This window comes from Pogona vitticeps, chromosome 3 (genome assembly GCF_051106095.1).
Source record: "Pogona vitticeps strain Pit_001003342236 chromosome 3, PviZW2.1, whole genome shotgun sequence".
Taxonomy (NCBI): domain Eukaryota; kingdom Metazoa; phylum Chordata; class Lepidosauria; order Squamata; family Agamidae; genus Pogona; species Pogona vitticeps.
The window spans coordinates 200,929,234-200,947,005 of NC_135785.1; the positions used below are offsets into that span (position 1 = coordinate 200,929,234).

The 17,772-nt window shown below is 41.5% G+C and overlaps 1 protein-coding gene across 2 annotated transcripts in view; it reads right to left on the reverse strand.

Moving 5' to 3' along the window:
- Window positions 1-17,772, reverse strand: part of SH3BGR (SH3 domain binding glutamate rich protein) — a 68,647-nt gene that overhangs the window by 50,624 nt on the left and 251 nt on the right. The window contains exon 1 of one of the 2 annotated variants that reach the window (XM_072994148.2): window positions 17,105-17,361. The exons of the other annotated variant lie outside the window; for it this stretch is intronic. Within the exon in view, the coding sequence (XP_072850249.2) occupies window positions 17,105-17,149 (45 nt within the window). The 5' untranslated portion in view covers window positions 17,150-17,361. Of the gene's footprint in view, window positions 1-17,104; window positions 17,362-17,772 lie in introns of those variants that run through there. 2 annotated transcript variants of the gene reach the window in all.

A 17,772-nucleotide genomic window follows, 5' to 3' on the forward strand; every position in this document is an offset into this window, starting at 1 on the left:
TAGTTCAGATTCTTACTAACCAAAACTGTAATTTAGCTAAAGACTTTGAAAGAAGAGATGCAATACTTTGACTGGCCTATTTAGCAGATATATTCACTCACCTGAATGAATTAAATATATCAATGCAAGGATATGGTAAGAACATAATAACAGCTACTGAAAAATCATCTGCTTTTATTGAAAAACTAAAAATTTGGATATGTAGAGTTGAAAATGGTAATTCTGCAAACTTTCCTTGCTTAATGAAATTGTTCTAGAAAGTGAGAAAAATCACAGTTTTACCTTAACTTGCAATATATTTGCAATATCATTTTATGGATATTTTCCATGGAATATATTGGCAAAGAGCAGAGATGGATACTGGATCTATTTCTTTTTTAAATCTTATTTCTACAGATGACGATAATTTAATAAAAGACTGTCTTATTGAAATATGGGCCAATGCATGTGTTCAAATGGAATCTGAAAACTGAACATATTGTAATATGCTCTGAATACAGGTCTTGGAACAGCATCTAGTGTGGCTGAGAAGGTCAATTCGAGAGTGACAATCCCTTCCACACTGAAGACAAATACAATCTGTCCTCTGTCCAGCTCCCTGATATTGCTGGTTTCGGGACTGCCTCTTTGCCTCGGACTGCTGAACAAATGTCTCTTCCTATTAGGATATATGTATAGTTCTTTCAAAAAAGGAACCCTGCTTTCAAATATTATTGTGAATAAACAATAACAAATTAGTCACTACAAATTGAGATACTATTTTAATTTTATGTCAATGCATATAAGTGTGGGACGTGGTGGTGCTGTGGGCTAAACCGCAGAAGCCTGTGCTGCAGGGTCAGAGACCAGCAGTCGTAAGATCGAATCCACGCAACGGAGTGAGCTCCTGTCGCTTGTCCCAGCTCCCGCCAACCTAGCGGTTCGAAAGCATGCAAATGCAGGTAGATAAATAGGGACCATCTTGGTGGGAAGGTAACAGCGTTCCGTGTCTAAGTTGCACTGGCCATGTGACCACGGAAGATTGTCTTTGGACAAAATGCTGGCTCTATGGCTTGGAAACGGGAATGAGCACCGCCCCCTAGAGTCGAACACGAATGGACAAAAGTGGTCAAGGGGAACCTTTACCTTTACATGTAAGTGTACCTGATTTTCAGTAAATAGATTGTTTTGCAAATAAATGTAATTGTCTAAGAAATAAATTGGAACACAAATAAACATCTATTTTATGTTGATGAGGGCTAATCCTCTGGGTCCCCAAGGTCTTCTATTGAAATAAGCAATGCCATAAACCTTCAGATAAATAACATCTACCAAGCAGTTCTATTAATAACTTCTTCTAATTGTATGTTGCACTAGTAATGTGTAAACCAATCTACAGATTGACATGAACAGTCATTACCTCTAATATTTTACAGCAGTGAGCAGATTTTGTTCACCTTACATATTTCAAATGTGTCACACTGCAATTTCCATTATTTTCCAAAGGATGATGAGAGTTATAATTCAATATTTCAGTGGTTCCCAACCTTGGTTCCCGAAATGTTCTCGACTAAAACTCCCAGAAGCCTTCACCACTAATTGTGCTGACCAGGATTTCTGAGAGTTGTAATAGATCTGCAATGGATCTAGAGGGTACCAGACAGGGCACGGATGGGTAAACTGTGACTCTCCAGATGTTGTTGAGTTGCAACTGCCAGCATATCTCACTACTGGTTAAGTTGATTAAGGACAATGGGAGTAACAGTCTGGCAGCATCTGGAGGCAGCGCCTTGCCCATTTCTAATGTAGAGGGAAGGTTGCCTTATGCTCCAGATTTCAAGTGGACGAGATGGGGGATGGGAATAATGCTATGAAACAACAAAGAGAAGAGTTGAAAGAAGAATGTGACTCAAAGTTACACATTCTTAGTATGTATTCATTTTGTTTGAGAAGCTTGAAAGTGATCAAGAGTGAAGTGAAAGTTGGTGTAGGTTTTTCAGGCTATTTGGCTGTGTTCTGAAGGTTTTTCTTCCTAACGTTCCGCCAGTCTCTGTGGCCGGCATCTTCAGAGGACAGGAGTTAGAACTCTGTCTGTGTTCTGGTGTAGTGTGTGGGATAGTTGAGTATTCATAGCTGTGGGATAAGCTTTTTGTCCTTTTCAGGAGATTGGGTGATTATGGTGATCAGGGTTTTTTTTTTTTTTTTTTTTTTTTGGTTATGGGTGTATTGTTTTGATAAGGGGGGGAGATGATCTGTCACTGTGATTGGTGGGTGTCGTTAGCTGGTCCTTGTGGCTGGCTAGAGTTTGCTGACCTTTTGCAGGCTGTATTTTTCAGTGCTGGGAGCCAGGCTTTGTTGAGTTTCAGACTTTCTTCTTTTTTGTTGAAGCTCTACTGATGATTGTTGATTTCAATAGCTTCCCTTTATAGTATAACATAATGGTTACTGGTGTTGTCCAGTACTTCTATGTTTTGAATTAGAATTTAATGCCCAGCTTGTTTCAAGGCATGTTCAGCTACTGCAAATTTGTCTGGTTGTTTTAGTCTGCAGTGTCTCTCATGTTCTTTGATTCTGGTGTGGATGCTGCATTTTGTGGTTCCAATATGTACCTAGCCACAACTGCAAGGTATCCAATATACTCCTGCAGTGGTGAGGGGGGCCCTTTTTTGTCCTTTGCTAACCGTAATGTTTGTTGTATTTTTGTGGTGAATACTGTTTGTAGGTTGCATTTTTTTCAAAAGTTTCCCCATGCGGTCTGTGACCCATTTGATGTATGGTAGAAATACTGTATTTGTGGGTGGGTGTTTTTCTTCTTCAGTTTGGTGTTGTTTCCTTGGTTTGATAGCTTTTGTGATTTCATTCTTGGAATAGCCATTTGCCTGTAGGGCTCAATTCAGATGGTTGAGTTTGGTGCTGAAAAACTGAGCTTCATAATTGCGATTCACACAGTCTACCAGTGTTTTGATTATGCCTCTTTTTTGTCGTGGTTGGTGGTTGGAGTTTTTGTGTAGGTAACGGTCTGTGTAGGTGGGTTTTCAGTAGACCCTGTGTCCCAATAGGACATGGCCAAACAGCCCGAAAAACTTACAACAACCATCGGATCCTGGCCATGAAAGCCTTCAAGAATACAGTGAGGGGAAAGGCTTGGGAAAAGTTCATTTTGAGCTCAGATTTGATGAAGAGCAAGATTTTTATCTCACAGACACCTCTCATTGCAGGTAGTTTTAAATGCATCTATTAATAATATTAATAAGAAACTAATCAAGAAAATATTGCTCTCAACCTCAGGTTTTAAATCAATGCTCAATCCTAAATTTTAAGAAAAGCTGTAATGAATTCTATGTGTTCATGAACCCTGCCTGTTCCACTATTAGACTTCCAATCTTTTGCTGAGTTATTATTCATTATTCCTGCAACTTGTATTTTGTAGGTCAACAACCATACTCCATATATTTAAAAGGAGGCTGCATCCACAGGACTTCCAGAGGTATCAGTTTATTTTCTTTTATAATCATAAAAATATGCTTAGCACGCTGTCAAATAATCTCAGTTCATTAAAAATACCAGTTTTAACAAGGGATTGCAAAATGATTCAAGGAAAGTTCTGACATGACCTGACCAAAATCAGAATAAATTGACTGTTTACCTGCTTCTTAGCTCCAAGAAAATAATAAGACACCCCTTCCCTTTCCTTGAGTGTATACTGTGTGGTATTTAGAATAACTGAAAATAGACACTATCCATTTAAATGGAGAGACTTCTTTAAGGCAGTTCCCTGTGGATACAGATAAGCTGTCTTAAATCACAGCAATTTAACTATGTTGTGGACTCAGTTATAAGAAAAGGCTCCATCTCTTTAGCCTTGTACAGTAGCATGCAGGCAACTTCAAAAGACTAGTGTTTTAACCAGTGGTGGGATTCAAATAAATTAACAACAGGTTCTATGGCCTAATCATAAATAAGTAAGTAAGTAAGTAAGTAAGTAAGTAAGTAAGTAAGTAAGTAAGTAAGTAAGTAAGTAAGTAAGTAAATATGTAAATATGTAAATATGTAAATATGTAAATATGTAAATAAATAAATATGTAAATAAATATGTAAATAAGTAAGTAAATGCCCAGGACAATGGGATCTGATGAGGATTTCTTCCACAGTGGTCTCCCTACTGCCTATTATCACAACTACTTCTCACATAATTAAGACATCTGGATAAGTGCATCTGTTTGGGCATACTGCTGCCGTTACCCTCACCATGGGCATGTGCCAAAAACACACACACAAACACACACCTCACAGTGGGTGCTTATGACCAAGTTTGACAGAGAACTGACACATCTCTCCTTCCCTTTACCTCCTATTTTGCCCTATAGCTCACCAGTAAAAATTGCTTCCCTCCCCTTTCCTGCTCCTGAAATGACTGATAGCCCTGCTTGTTGTTACCTGGAGGCCACCTTTGCACACCTGTTGTGGAGTTATTCTCTCTTCCCCCGCCCCCGCTTCCTTCTGGCTTGGAAGGTATGGTCCCTTTTCAGTCTGTTGCCACTCCACCTCAACCCCCCAACTCAATCGGTCCTTCAGTTACTGACTCTTCTGAGGTCTCCTCCTCCTCCATCTTTCCCCTCGACCCTGCACCCACCACTTCTCCTCACCAGTCGCTTTGGGGGTGTTGGTGTTGCTGGCGGCGCTGGTGGTGATGATCGCTTCCCTCAGAGCCCTGGCAGCTGCTTCCTCTTCTCATTTTCCACTTTTCCTTCATGCCGCAGTTTCACCAACAACATAAGACTCCCCCCCCACTGTCTTCCCCAAATTTTCACCTTCCATTTTCATCTCCTCTGTCCTCCTCTGCTGCCCCTTTTCTCCTTCAGCCCCACACAAGTCCTCAGGGAAGAGTCCTAAAATACAAGCCTTAGTTTTCAGGGAGAGTGCTGTGTAACCCCATGCAGTGCAGGTTTAAACTCTATTCCCTGCTCTGGGGAAACAAGGAAGGTAGTTGTGTGGGAAGAAGGGAAGGAAGAAGAAGGAGAACCTCACTTGCCTTGAAAGGCCCATTAGGGTCATCTTGAACGGCACGTAACACACATGTAAAGCGAAGATGAACTTGAGAATAACTCTCAAATTCTCTGACCCCTTCCGGAAAAAAAGTTCTTACCACAGAGCAACAGTAATAGTAATAATGAAGCTTTTTCTGTAGCACAAGCAAGAGAGGGCTGCCACCCTGGGATGTGAACTGGTCTCTGAACAATGCCACAATCATTTAATCCCTCCCCATTCCAGGTTCTGTGGAAAAGTCCTACTTCGGGCACATCATGAGAAGGCAGGCATAGATTGAAAAAGACCATAATACTGGGAAAGGTAGAAGGCAGCAGGGAAAGAGGAAGGCCAAATGCAAGGTGGACCTACTCCCTAAGGAAACCATAAGCTTGAGTTTGCAATAGATGGGCAGGGCTGTTGAGGCCAGGCCATGTTGGAGATTGCTCATTTCTAGGGGCACCCTAAGTAGGGGGGAATTTGACGATACATACCAATAACAGCAACCACAGGTTTTGTATGTATTTAACTGCCAGTTCCAAAAAGTTGAAAGGTTATTCCCTTAATTGGTTGTTGTGGGTTTTTCAGGCTCTTTGGCCATGTTCTGAAGGTTGTTCTTCCTAACATTTCTTCCAGTCTCTGTGGTGAGACGTTAGGAAGAACAACCTTCAGAACACGGCCAACGAGCCCAAAAAACCCACAACAACCATCAGACCCCAGCTGTGAAAGCTTTGCAAATAAATGCCCTTAATGGGGGGACTACAACTCCCAGAATCCTCCACCAACCACAAAGACAGGGTTACGATCTCCCTCAAAACAGTGGCCAGAGAAACCCATTGGCCAGTTATTTATTTATGAAATGTATGCTTTTTTGCAGCTTGTGGGTTCTGCTCTTTTCCTCTTGTTTTCGAATGAGTCACTTTTTCTTACAAAATAATTGTAAAAACATGTTGACTCAATACTAGGCTGCCACACAAGCATCTCCCGCCCACTCCCCAATTCACCAACATTTAATCCCTCCCCATTCCAGGTTCTGTAGAAAAGTTGGAGGCAACAGGAAAAGAGGAAAACCAAATGTGAGATGGATTGACACCATCAAAGAACCCACAAGGTTGAGTTTGCACCAGCTGTGCAGGGCTGTTGAGGACAGTGCAAAGGGGCAACGTTGCAAAAACAGAAGCTTAAAAGAGCATGCTGCCATGTGGCTCTTCAAAGAGGACTGTCCCAATTAACAAAAATTCAATCATCTTTGCAGACCCCCTTGGCCTGATCGGATCATATGGCAGATACCCTGGACTGCCAAAAAAATATGAGTAATTGGGTTCTAGATCCAATTAAGCCTAAATTATCTCCAGAGGCAAAAACAAAACAAAACAAAACCTGAGGCTGTCCTACTTTGGGCACATCATGAGAAGGCAGGCATAGATAGAAAAAGACCATAATACTTGGTAATGTGGAAGGCAGCAGGGAAAGAGGAAGGCTAAATGCAAGATGGACCTACTCCCTAAGGAAACCACAAGCTTGAGTTTGCAATAGATGGGCAGGGCTGTTGAGGCCAAGCCATGTTGGAGATTGCTCATTCCTAGGGGCACCCTAAGTAGGGGGGAATTTGACGACACATAACAATAACAGCAACAACAGGTTTTTTATGCATCTAACTGCCAGTTCCAGAAAGTTGAAAGGTTATTCCCTTAATTGGTTGTTGTGGGGTTTTTTCGGGCTCTTTGGCCGTGTTCTGAAAATTGTTCTTCCTGAAAAACCCACAACAACCATCAGATCCCAGCCGTGAAAGCCTTTGCAAATAGATGCCCTTAGCCACTTTTAAATTTTTTATCATCATAATAAAATATAATATCTGATAGAGCCTGGTTCCCCATTAGTTTTTCCATAGATCTTAAATATTAGATTTCTGCATACCAATGGAAAAAGTGGCATGTTCCCTCCCTGAAAATCTAAATAACTAATTAATCGCCAACAGGCTTCTGACCTTTTTTCTCCAAAGTTCAGGTATTTATTTCTTTCAAAAATTAGAAGTATCAATTTTTCTAAAACCCTGGAGCCTCGGGTTGTTTGTTTGTTTGTTTTTATTTTTAACCCATCTTTCTCCCTGCAGAGTGTCTCCAGTGGCTCACAAACCCTGACACAATGATAAATATTTTTTTTACATCCCACTATAGGTAGGTATACTTAATTACGGTCAAAGACCAGTAAAACCAGAACAGTAAAAAATAGATACATACAATTATTGTTTAGGAAAGTCGAGCAGGGTAATAAAATTCCATTAAAACATGATAAAACAACCCCTTATTTCCAATTAATAACATAATATATCCTTGATATAGATAAAACCACTATAAGGCAGCATAAAGATGCAATAATACATAAATGCTAAAAGGTTCTAAAGGGAATCCTGTTGAAATAATTTTGAAAATATATTTTACATGATAAAAATTTTAAAAAGCAATCCCATTTCATTTCCCTCCCTCCATTTCTCCACAGCAGTTTACATGTTAAAAAAGCCTACCACAAAAGTCTTTGCCTGCCAGAGTCAAGACTGCATGGCAAACAGCTAAGGCAGGGAAATATTTAATAAAAAGCCAGCTTTATGCTCAAACATAGTTTGCCTTTTATGTATTATACTTACTTACTTGAATAATCTCAAAAATGAAAGCTTGAAACTTAAACCTATCTCAACACAGTCCTCTTGAAGATGCTGGTCACAAATCCTTGATTAGTATGCTTTAGTCCCTCCTCCTCCTCCTCCTCCTCCTCCTCGCAGTCCCTCCAGCCCCCAGCCTGAATGTCTGGATAGTTTCGATTCCCCTTTGATATGTTGATCTGCTTTCTTCAACCCCGGCCTGATGGTAAATCTTTACTAGTGTTAAAAAACTGATAGCTGTCTTCCTGTTTTCGAGTAAGCAATCTGCCTGCCATTTGTCTCCTCAAATTGTCAGAGCAACAGCCTTAGTTATCTTTAACTTGAAAAAAAACACATAGCCCCCCTCCCTCCCCCGCTCGTCGCTGGTCACCTGGCTCCTCCGCCTTCATTCAGCTCAGGCCAGCAACCGGATCTCCGAACTAAAATAAAAAATAACAACCACCTCTATGGAACCGGTGCGAACCGGGTCAATCCCACCTCTGGTTTTAACCCTATCTATACCCCACCTCCATGTATACACAGTGGCTGAAGTCCTGTTGCTTAGTGTAGTAAGTTGCACTACAGGAGGCCCTTTGAGTCAGTAAGGTGAATCAACTTCTCTGTGAATTCAGCTAATTCCAATGACTCTCCTCTAGCTGCAATTTACTTTAGCAAAGTAAGCTCATTTGAATCAATGGAACTTACAGAAGAGCGGACTATGCTAAGCCACAGAATTTCTGCCTCTATGTATTTTCTGAGGAACAGGGCTGTAACTAGGGTGGAGCAACTGAGGCTTTGCCCCAGGCAACAAAGCTTAGAGGGTACTCAGATCTAGAGGTGACAAAACCAGTAATGTTCAGCAAATAAACACAATACTTCCCAGCCCTATTCATTTTACAGTGGTGCCTCGCATAACGTTTGCTTCGTTTAACGTTTTTTTCTCTTAACGTTTATTTTTTCAGAGTCAGATTGTGCTTCGTATAACGTTTTTCCCTATGGGCAATTTTCACATAGCGATTTTGGGACCATGCTTCGCTTAACGTTTTTGGTTTTAGGTCCCCTGCTTCACTTAACGATGTTCATTTTTTCAATTACAAAAGTGTCTTAACATGTTGAAAAACGGTTTTAAATGCTTGGAATCGTTAGTGCACCTTCTAAAATGTGTGCATACTTAATTTGGCGTTGATCTGACTTTTTGTTAATTTTTTGTGAACTTTTTTCTCCCCCATAGGAAACAATGGAGCTGTCAGATTTTGACAGCTGTCAAAAGTTGGGGGGGAAAATTCACCATAAATTAACGAAAAGCCAGATCAAAGCCAAATTTACTTTTGCATCCGTTTTAGAGGGTGCAGAAGCTAATCCAAGCATTTAAAACCATTTTTGACCCTTTTATGACACACTTAAATTTGCAAAAATTAACTTCGCAAAGCCACTGAAATGTATTGAGTCGGCTTCAATACATTCAATGGAGGAAACATTGTATCGTTTAACAATGTTTCCTATGGGTTTTTTCGCTTAAGGACGCCAATCTGTGCCTATTGGAACGGATTAACCGGTTTCCAATGCATTCCTATGGGAAATGGTGTTTCGCATAAAGTTTTTTTCGCATAAGGTTTTTTTTTTGGAACCAATTAAAAACGTTATGCGAGGCACCACTGTACTTTTCTTTGAAATAATTACTTTCCAGTAATTGGGGGGGTATACATTCTCTTCCTTTCTCTTCAGGCAGCTCATGCCTGCATTTCAGGACAGAATTGGCTGGAGATGGTGCTACTTGCCTTGGGTGCCAAAATAGCTAATTATGGCTGTGCCAGGAAACAGAAAGAAGAAATACAGAAGAGAAAGCTGGAAGAAGAAGAAAGGTTTGTTACGAGGGAGGGAGGTTACTGCAGATGTAGAAATATATGACATAGTCTTGGCACTGGTGGCACCATTTCAGAAGTGGTAGAACAAGAAGGTCTGGGCTGTCAAAAGGAGAGCGACATATGGATTGTATGTTCCCCTGTTCCCCCTTCCCCCAGCAGCTTATAACTAGAGCTTGAAAACAATACTTTTGGGGCTACATCTCCCCATATTACCCAGCTACTGTGAGGATTCGGGAAGTCCAAAGAATAATGTCTTCAACTTCTGTCTGCAACTAATGTGACTTAGGTTGCAACTACAAACATGTTATTGGATTGGGACAGTCTGATTCACATTTTTATTGATCACACAATGTAAAAGAAAATGAGAATCAGCCTGGAGTTCCCTTCCTCATCCCATTTATAGTTTTTCCCTCTGCCACTAGGGCTTCTAATTTTTCCACAGCAGATCCATTTGCATCAATTCTTTCAGCATGATTCCTTCAAACTGATGCAGAAAAGTCTGTTCTAGGGTTGATACAATGGCAAAATTTTTTTAAAAATAGCTTTAATTCAGTGCTGGAACAAAGGCAACTAGATACCGAAAGAAAAAAAGAAAGAAGAAAAGAAATAATAAAGAAGAAAGAGAAAGGAGGAAACGAGGGGTGGGAAATGGCTAAACAGCCTTGTTTACAGCTTACTAAGGTAGTTTTCCTGTAACCACGCCTCCTGCAAGTTACATTAACAAGCTGCAAAAAAGGGTGTTTACCCTATTTATAGCCATGCAATTTATTCAACAAAAATATTTGCAGGAGAAGGAAGGAATACCCCTGCTTAGTAGCTTTGCTGACTCATTAGGCAGAATACCTGATCACTGTCTTGTGTGTCATATTTGCGATCCATACCATCTGAAATACAGTCAGTATAGCAAAGAAAAAAAGACAAAGTATTGCAAAAAAAGAAAGAAAGCCAGCAGCAGGCATTGTAAAAAGTACAATTCATAGTGAAAGAGGGAATAGTTAAGGTCCAATCCTAAGGCTACTGTGACCTACGCCACTCAAATTCTGCATGAGAGTCAAGATATCCATAGCACATTCACATACACAGACATTCAACTGATCAGATTCTAAAGTTTATGTAAAATGAGTATGATGTAAAAAAATCCATTGTACTGAAAATGAAAGCAATGTGAATAGCAATCTCTAAGAGACTGTCACCCATCCCTCACTCTGCAAACATGTGAAATTACCATCTACCATGGGGTGAGGGAATTTGCCTTATCAATCAGAACCCTCCTAGGACCCCCCATGATTGGGGCTTCAGGGACAATGTGGCTTTTTGTTGGTGCTTGGTGGGTCAATCTCCTTTTGCTTTAGATTTCCAGGTTCTGTGAAACTACGACTTTCATTTTCCCAGTGAGACTTGCTGGTGCCAAGTGTTCCCCACCCCAAGTTTTTTTTAACCGAAGTACTGAACTAATGTCTGGTACTTTGGAGAGCCCCAATTCAACATGGGTACCAATCTGGGCTTCCTCACTTCATTTTAGATCAGTTTGGAAGCTTACAAACATCTTGCTTCACTTCAGATTCCAAATAATTTCCAAACCCAAAATACATCCCTAGACACTAGAATAAATAGCAGGATTGATAACTTTGGAATTCTCTTTTTTTATTTTACACAGATATAAAAATAACTGTGGATAGGTTGTGTGAATGCAGAAAGTTCCAGGTTCAACTGCCAACATATCCACAGAGTTGGCAACATGAATGCCTATAAGGATGTTTCCCCCGAAAAGGCTCCTATGTGTCTTCATTATTGTAATGTATCCTGACAGACACATTGAGCTGCAGTGGCACACACACTTTGCACACAAATTATTCTACCATGTTGCTATGCAGCTTCTTCACACCACTACCACCCAGCCTAACCGCTCCTCAGGAAAAAAATCCTGTTGTCACCCTTGGTTGGGAAAAAATTCTCATCTGAAACTCTGGAGAGATGCTGCCAAGCTATAAACTGAAGAGACCAAAAATCTGATTTCACCTAAAGCAGTTTTCTATGTTCTCAATTAAAGGCTCATCTCCTACAGATCAATGAAGGGGAGGAGGAGAGACTAAATGCAAAGAAAATAATTTTAATTCATTTATAAGACACTTGTTTACAATGTTTCCTTTTTTCCAGTTAATGCAAACACCCAGAGAAGTTTTCCATCTCCAGTTTTATACCATCCCTCTACAGTGGGGTCTCTACTTAAGAACTTAATCCGTATTGGAAGGTGGTTCTCAAGTTGAAAAGTTCTTATGTTGAATCTGCATTTCCCATAGGAATGCATTGAAAACCATTTAATCCGTATCTGCTCTTTTCCGTCCATAGAAACTACAGTGGAACCTCTACTTAAGAACTTAATCCGTTTTGGAATAGTGCTCTTAAGTTGAAACGTTCTTAAGTTGAAGCAAAATTTCCCATAGGAATGGACTGAAAACCAATTAATCCGTTCTGGCTGGTTTTTTTGTTATGTAGAGCAGTGGTTCTTAACGTGGGCGATAATGCCCCCCAGGGGGCGATTTCATTTTTCAGGGGGGCGGTAGAATGAAAAGGGGTGGTGTGGGGGCGCTGGAGCAGAAGGGGGGCGGTAGGGGGGCAGTGGAGCAAGCCAAATCTGTGAAGATGGCTGCAGCCTTTTTACAGTGTGCATGAATATATATTTTCCTCCAATTTTAATTTAGTTTCAGACTTTTTGTCTTGAAATTTTTAGTTCCTGCATTTGTTTTTATGCCCTTTTTATATTTCTTTTTGAGTCTTAAAATTCACTTGCAGCTAAATCATTAAATGTTACTTTTTGGGGGGCATTTCATTTTCTTGGAATTTAATTTTGTTTTCAGGGGTCATTGGATTTAAGTGTCTTAAATAAATAAATAAATAAATAAATAAATAAATAAATAAATAAATAAATAAATAAATAAATAAATAAATAAATAATAACTGCGGGGAGGGGGGCGATGATAACTTCCTCAATGGGTCAAGGGGGCGTTTCTTTCAAAAAGGTTAAGAACCACTGATGTAGAGGTGCGTTCGTACATTGAAGCATTAGTTCCCATAGGAACTAATGCAAAGCTGGTTAATACGTACTCTACCACTAGGGGGAGAATTTTTTTTAACCTAAGATGACCTAAGGTTAAAAAAAGAGCAGGAAAGGTTTTTTTTCCTGTTCTTATCTTGGATTTCTGTTCTCAAGTAGAGGCAAAATTTAGCAAATGGAGCTGTTCTTAAGTTGGATTGTTCTTAAGTAGGGACGTTCTTAAGTAGAGACCCCACTGTATTTAGAGTTGGCTTTCTTGCATGCAGCACTGTGAATTTTTTTGCTGGATGTAAGGCTTGTGAATCCATGCAAATCAATATAAATGATGAGGGATACTCAATCTAGTCACCATTGCTCAGCTATCTTGTCTGTTCAAAAAACTCTCTGGATTGATCCAGAGTCCCAAGTCACTGTCATTTTGTCCCCAGATTTTCTACATGTTATCTGCTATGGTTCCCTGCTTATGTAGTGCCTTTCCTTTGGAGCCCTGATGTCACCTTGGCACCAAGTGAAAACAGGCTTGGGAGTTCCAGGGACCATGGCTTGATTCTGATCTGTGTGCATTGTACATGTTACTGTACATTACCTTGCTGAATTGTTTTGCTATCCTTACTCTACCCTAAGATCTCTAGGTAGAGAATAGGCTACCAGTGACTAAACACACATCTCTCAGCCTTGATCTGTCATCTCTGTAACAGCTGGCTAATAAGCAAGAAATTATACCCTGTTCCCCTAACCTGAAAATAAGCCCTAGTATGACATGACTGTATTTGAATAAATGTAGATTGTTATACATGAAAAAAATAAAACATCTCCTGAAAATAAGCCCTAATGCATTTTTGGAGCAAAAATTAATATAAAACCCTGTCTTATTTTCGGGGAAACGCGGTATGTTTGTGCAATTAAGTCACCATCTTCTATAGACACAAACAAGACAGCTTGGTGGCCCTCTTCACCTTGGGCTTCAGTATTCTGGAGCCATAGGCTCTCACCCCCCCCCCCACACACACACACATTCCCACTTATTGGCTATTGAGAGGCCTAAGCTGTCCTGTGGCTTTCATACAGTGCTGAAACACACTCAGTCCAGAATCAAGCAACATTCTATTTGGGAAAGCAGCTTCTTTGGTCAGCTCCCCAATTTCCAATGCATCTTCCCTGTTCCTTTGTCCAAAAAGCCTGAAGCATCACGGCACCACTTCTTTTGGAAGGCTGCTGATTCATTTTCTTATGTCACCTCCCTTTTTCTCAGGGACGTGCCTTCAGTAATTTGTCTTAAAAGTAGTTTTATTCTCTCCATTAGTTTTCCTGTTTTATTAAAGTTTGTATGCACACTACATAATCACCAGCTGTTTGATACAACCTTATTTGTCATTACTCGATCCTACACAATCCTGAAATGTATAGGTTGCTAAAGTATTTAAAATTATGTACTGGAGAATCCAAGTGTTGTAGTTCAGGTACTGGAGCTCTTCCAGCAGGGAAGGTTAAGTTTGCTAAACAAGCTAGAAACCTTAGGATGGATATTGAACTGCTGATTATGTGTAGTCCTTTCTCGAGAAAATAACTGGCCTTTTCTAAGTTTTTCCTACGCTGATACACTCTGTTTCTACAAGAGCACTCCACTATCAAGGGCTAAGGGATTTACGTCATATATAGTGTGTTTCTGTGTAATTTGCAGGAATAATAGCAGTCTGTTTGTATTCAGCAAGAACAGAAACAAGGTTGTAGGGAGATGTTCTCTTAGCAATTTTCTCTGGTCATTTGTTTTCTAGGAGAGTTTATTCCCTGATCATGGACAAGTGTTCATTTGCTCCACTGCTGCCTGCACAGCTCCTCTTGGGATCTTAAATACTGTCCAGCTGCTGCTTGTCTTCCAGCAGCAGCTGATCATCTGCAGAATCTCTGGACTTCTGACTCACCCTTCCTTAGAGTGTGGGTTCGCTACTTGAGAACCTAGACCTCAAAGTGAAAGAAGTAGTTACTCTTCCAGATGGCTGCTTTTCTAAAAAGAGGCCCTATGTATCTCTGTACGCTGGCTAAGGGAAAAAAGGAAGGTATAGACGCCAACGGTTGTCTTTCACAGCCTCCTGACCTATTTGTAGTGCTATCAAACCAGGTGAAAGCAAAAAAGTGGCACAAGCCGCACTAGCATACAGATGGAGAGCAGAGACTTGATTTGCAGCTTGCTCCCTGCAGCTAACCTGGATTTGAGAATCTCCCGCACCTCCAGGGCAAAATGTTCTGGGGTGTTCCTTCCCTTTGTTTCTCCAGTTATATGTTTATCTAGCAGAGGCAGTTTAGGTGCAGATCATGACAGTGCCCGCAGCAACTCCCCATCCCAAGGAAAGTCTGAAAATACAGGTAGCCGTATCTGTATCAATGAGGCAGTACTATTTTCATCTCCAGCGACAGAAAGTTTTTGGCAGAGATATGGACTTTCAACTGCACACACAAGACCAGGCCATCCCTAAACAGCTGGATACCTCAGTGGTTTAGAGACTATCAATTCCCTACTGTGCCACCTTGACAGTGGCTGGACTCAATGACTCACAAGATTCCTTCCAGCTCTGCATTTCTAAGATTATTATAACTATTTTGCAGTTATTCTAAATAAAGCAGCTGTTATAGTTGGGCCAACACACTGAAAGATGATTTTATTCCACAATCATTGGAGTTTTAATTGAGAAATTGAATTATTAAATATGCATAAATCTGTAGACCACTAAAGATAAAACAGTATCTCTGAAGGAGAAAATATACTGCATTTTCATTTTATTTTGATTCACACACATTTCATAGAAGGCATGAAGAATATATATGAGAAGAGACAATGTTGGTTACTGGGGACACCTTTCTAGTTCACCAAAGGTTTTATAGAACAAACATTTGAAGGCTGATTGAGAAGTAAGCCTCTGTTTTATAGTTTTATGTTATTTGCCATCAGGTTGGAACCAACTAAAAGTGACTTTAACAGGGTTTTGAAGGTAAGTGAGATATTTAAGGAGTGGTTTTAGCAGTTCTCTCTCCTCCGTCCCTTAGTCGGAGTTTCCTTAGTCAAGTGGATATTGAAACCCAGGTATCCTGAATCCTTGGCAATCACTCAGCTCACAAGACCAAATAGGTGCAGTTTTATAGTACCCACAAATATATAAAGGTTGAGTGAGAAGTCATTGGCTCGTCCTGCCCAGTAAATGGGCATACAATTGCTTCCTAAACTAATTTTCAATTAATCTAAGAGAAGAAGGCTGCAATCAGAACTATGTCACATAGGATGTAAACTCTACCAAACACAATGGCATTTACTTCTGAGTAAACATGCCTAGAACTATTCAGAGACAGATAATGAGCAAAAAACAGCATTCCTAATACACAACCGAACAGAAGCTGTATTGTTTTAGACTCTGATGGCATTGGAAGCCTATGGGCTAAAGGGAACAAGCAGCCTGCCAAGGAAAGGAGACAAGTGTTTTCAGCTCCTTCTCTTGAGCCCTGCTGCTCTGGAAGCTTCTTGAGCCTGCCCTGGGGTCAGCCCTCTCAGCGACGCCGTGGCTGAGCTATGTACAAGCAGCCGCCAATTTGTTTGGAAGGGTCCCTGTGAGGGATGATGGCCCAGCCAGCGCTGCAACCTGAGCTCTCCTGTGCAAGCTGGATATAAAAGGAAACAGTTCTTGCCTAGTTCCCACCATCCCGTCTTCGCTGCGTATGCCCTTTGCTCGCCTCTTCTTGCACAGTGGTTCTGAACAGGGGCGGCCGATCAGAGGCAGAAAAGTTACTTTTTTGGGAAAACATCTCCCAAGACACCTTAGCTGCTGCTATGGTCACTGGCCATATTGAGATGTAGTGCTATAAACAAACAACATTCCCGTCTCAGGAGCAAGTACTGTATCTTCAAAACTCACCAGGCTGCATACCATTAATACAGGAAACATTTTTAAAAATAATCTTTAAGACTCCTAAGAGATACTTAATTTTCCGGTGCTTACACTCCTCCCCAACGCCCACAAAGCATCTACTCCCATTTCGCCATAAAATAAAATCTTTCTCAAAAGGGGAAAATATTTCCATCAAACGACAACTTTATTTTATTCTAGTATCAAAAGTGGCACGTCTTAACATAGGAGTTTGCAAAGCTCTGAATACAGTGTATTCTCGAAGGCGTTCCCGGCCGGGATCTGTATTTCTCAAATAATGTGCATTTTCTTTCAGGTACACCAGATTAAAAACGGGGGAGAGACTTTTCTTAACGTATCTCAAATCGCTTGAGGAAAAATCCAAAGCGCCATTGGGGGACATTGTGGTATAAACTTTCGGAGAGTAGAACCGAACCCACTTAAGCACAGTTGCGTGAAAATGTTCAACCGCGTTTTTGGCCTTAATCCATCACCTCAAATGCAAAAAGACAGAGACCGACTACTTGTCCGGTCAGTGTGCTAAACAATAAAAATAAATAAGCAGGCCGGGAGTGCGCCGCGCCACGCCCCTTCTTTAAGCACCAAAAGCCTTCATGGGTGAGAATGCAAATCGCGTGAAAATACCTACCGCTGTAGAGCCCGAGGACGTCGCTACAAACACTTTGATCACCATTCTGACGACCACCCGGGGGGGCCCTAACCGTACCAGCGCGCCTAGTCGCGGCAACTTATGCGCGAGAGCGGCAAGAGTAGCTCGGGCATGCGGCCGCTTCCACGGCACAGCGAGTCCCGAATGAATTGCCACTTTCCCTCGGCTCAGCCCGTTCCCCGGCCACCGCCGACGCCGTCTCTCCCCTCCACCCCAGCGCCATCCCAGTACCCCCAGTTGATTGGTTCTCGGATATTTTGGGAACCGGCCAGGCTCACAGACGATTGGCTGGTAAAAGTATCCATTGCAGGGGGACTTGCACCTGCCCGGGGCCTCATCACTTTAGATTGACCGGCTGGCAGCCCTTAAAAGGCCAGGCGCTGGGAAACACCAATCAGGCGGCACGGGAGGGCGGGTGGACCAAGGGACAGAGGAAGACGGCAGCGGGGGGGGGGGGTCGCGCAGGGGGGCCCAAGAAGAGCGCAGAAAGCGTCCGCCGCGAGATGCGTCTCAAGTGTCCCGTCCCGTCGTTCCCGGGGCGAAAACTAACGGGGTTTTGGGTCGTCTTTGCACAGCCACTGGGGTGCCCCTCTTGTCCTAGATCTACAAACTCGGGAGTCAGTCCCTCTGTGATCCGGGAGACTTAC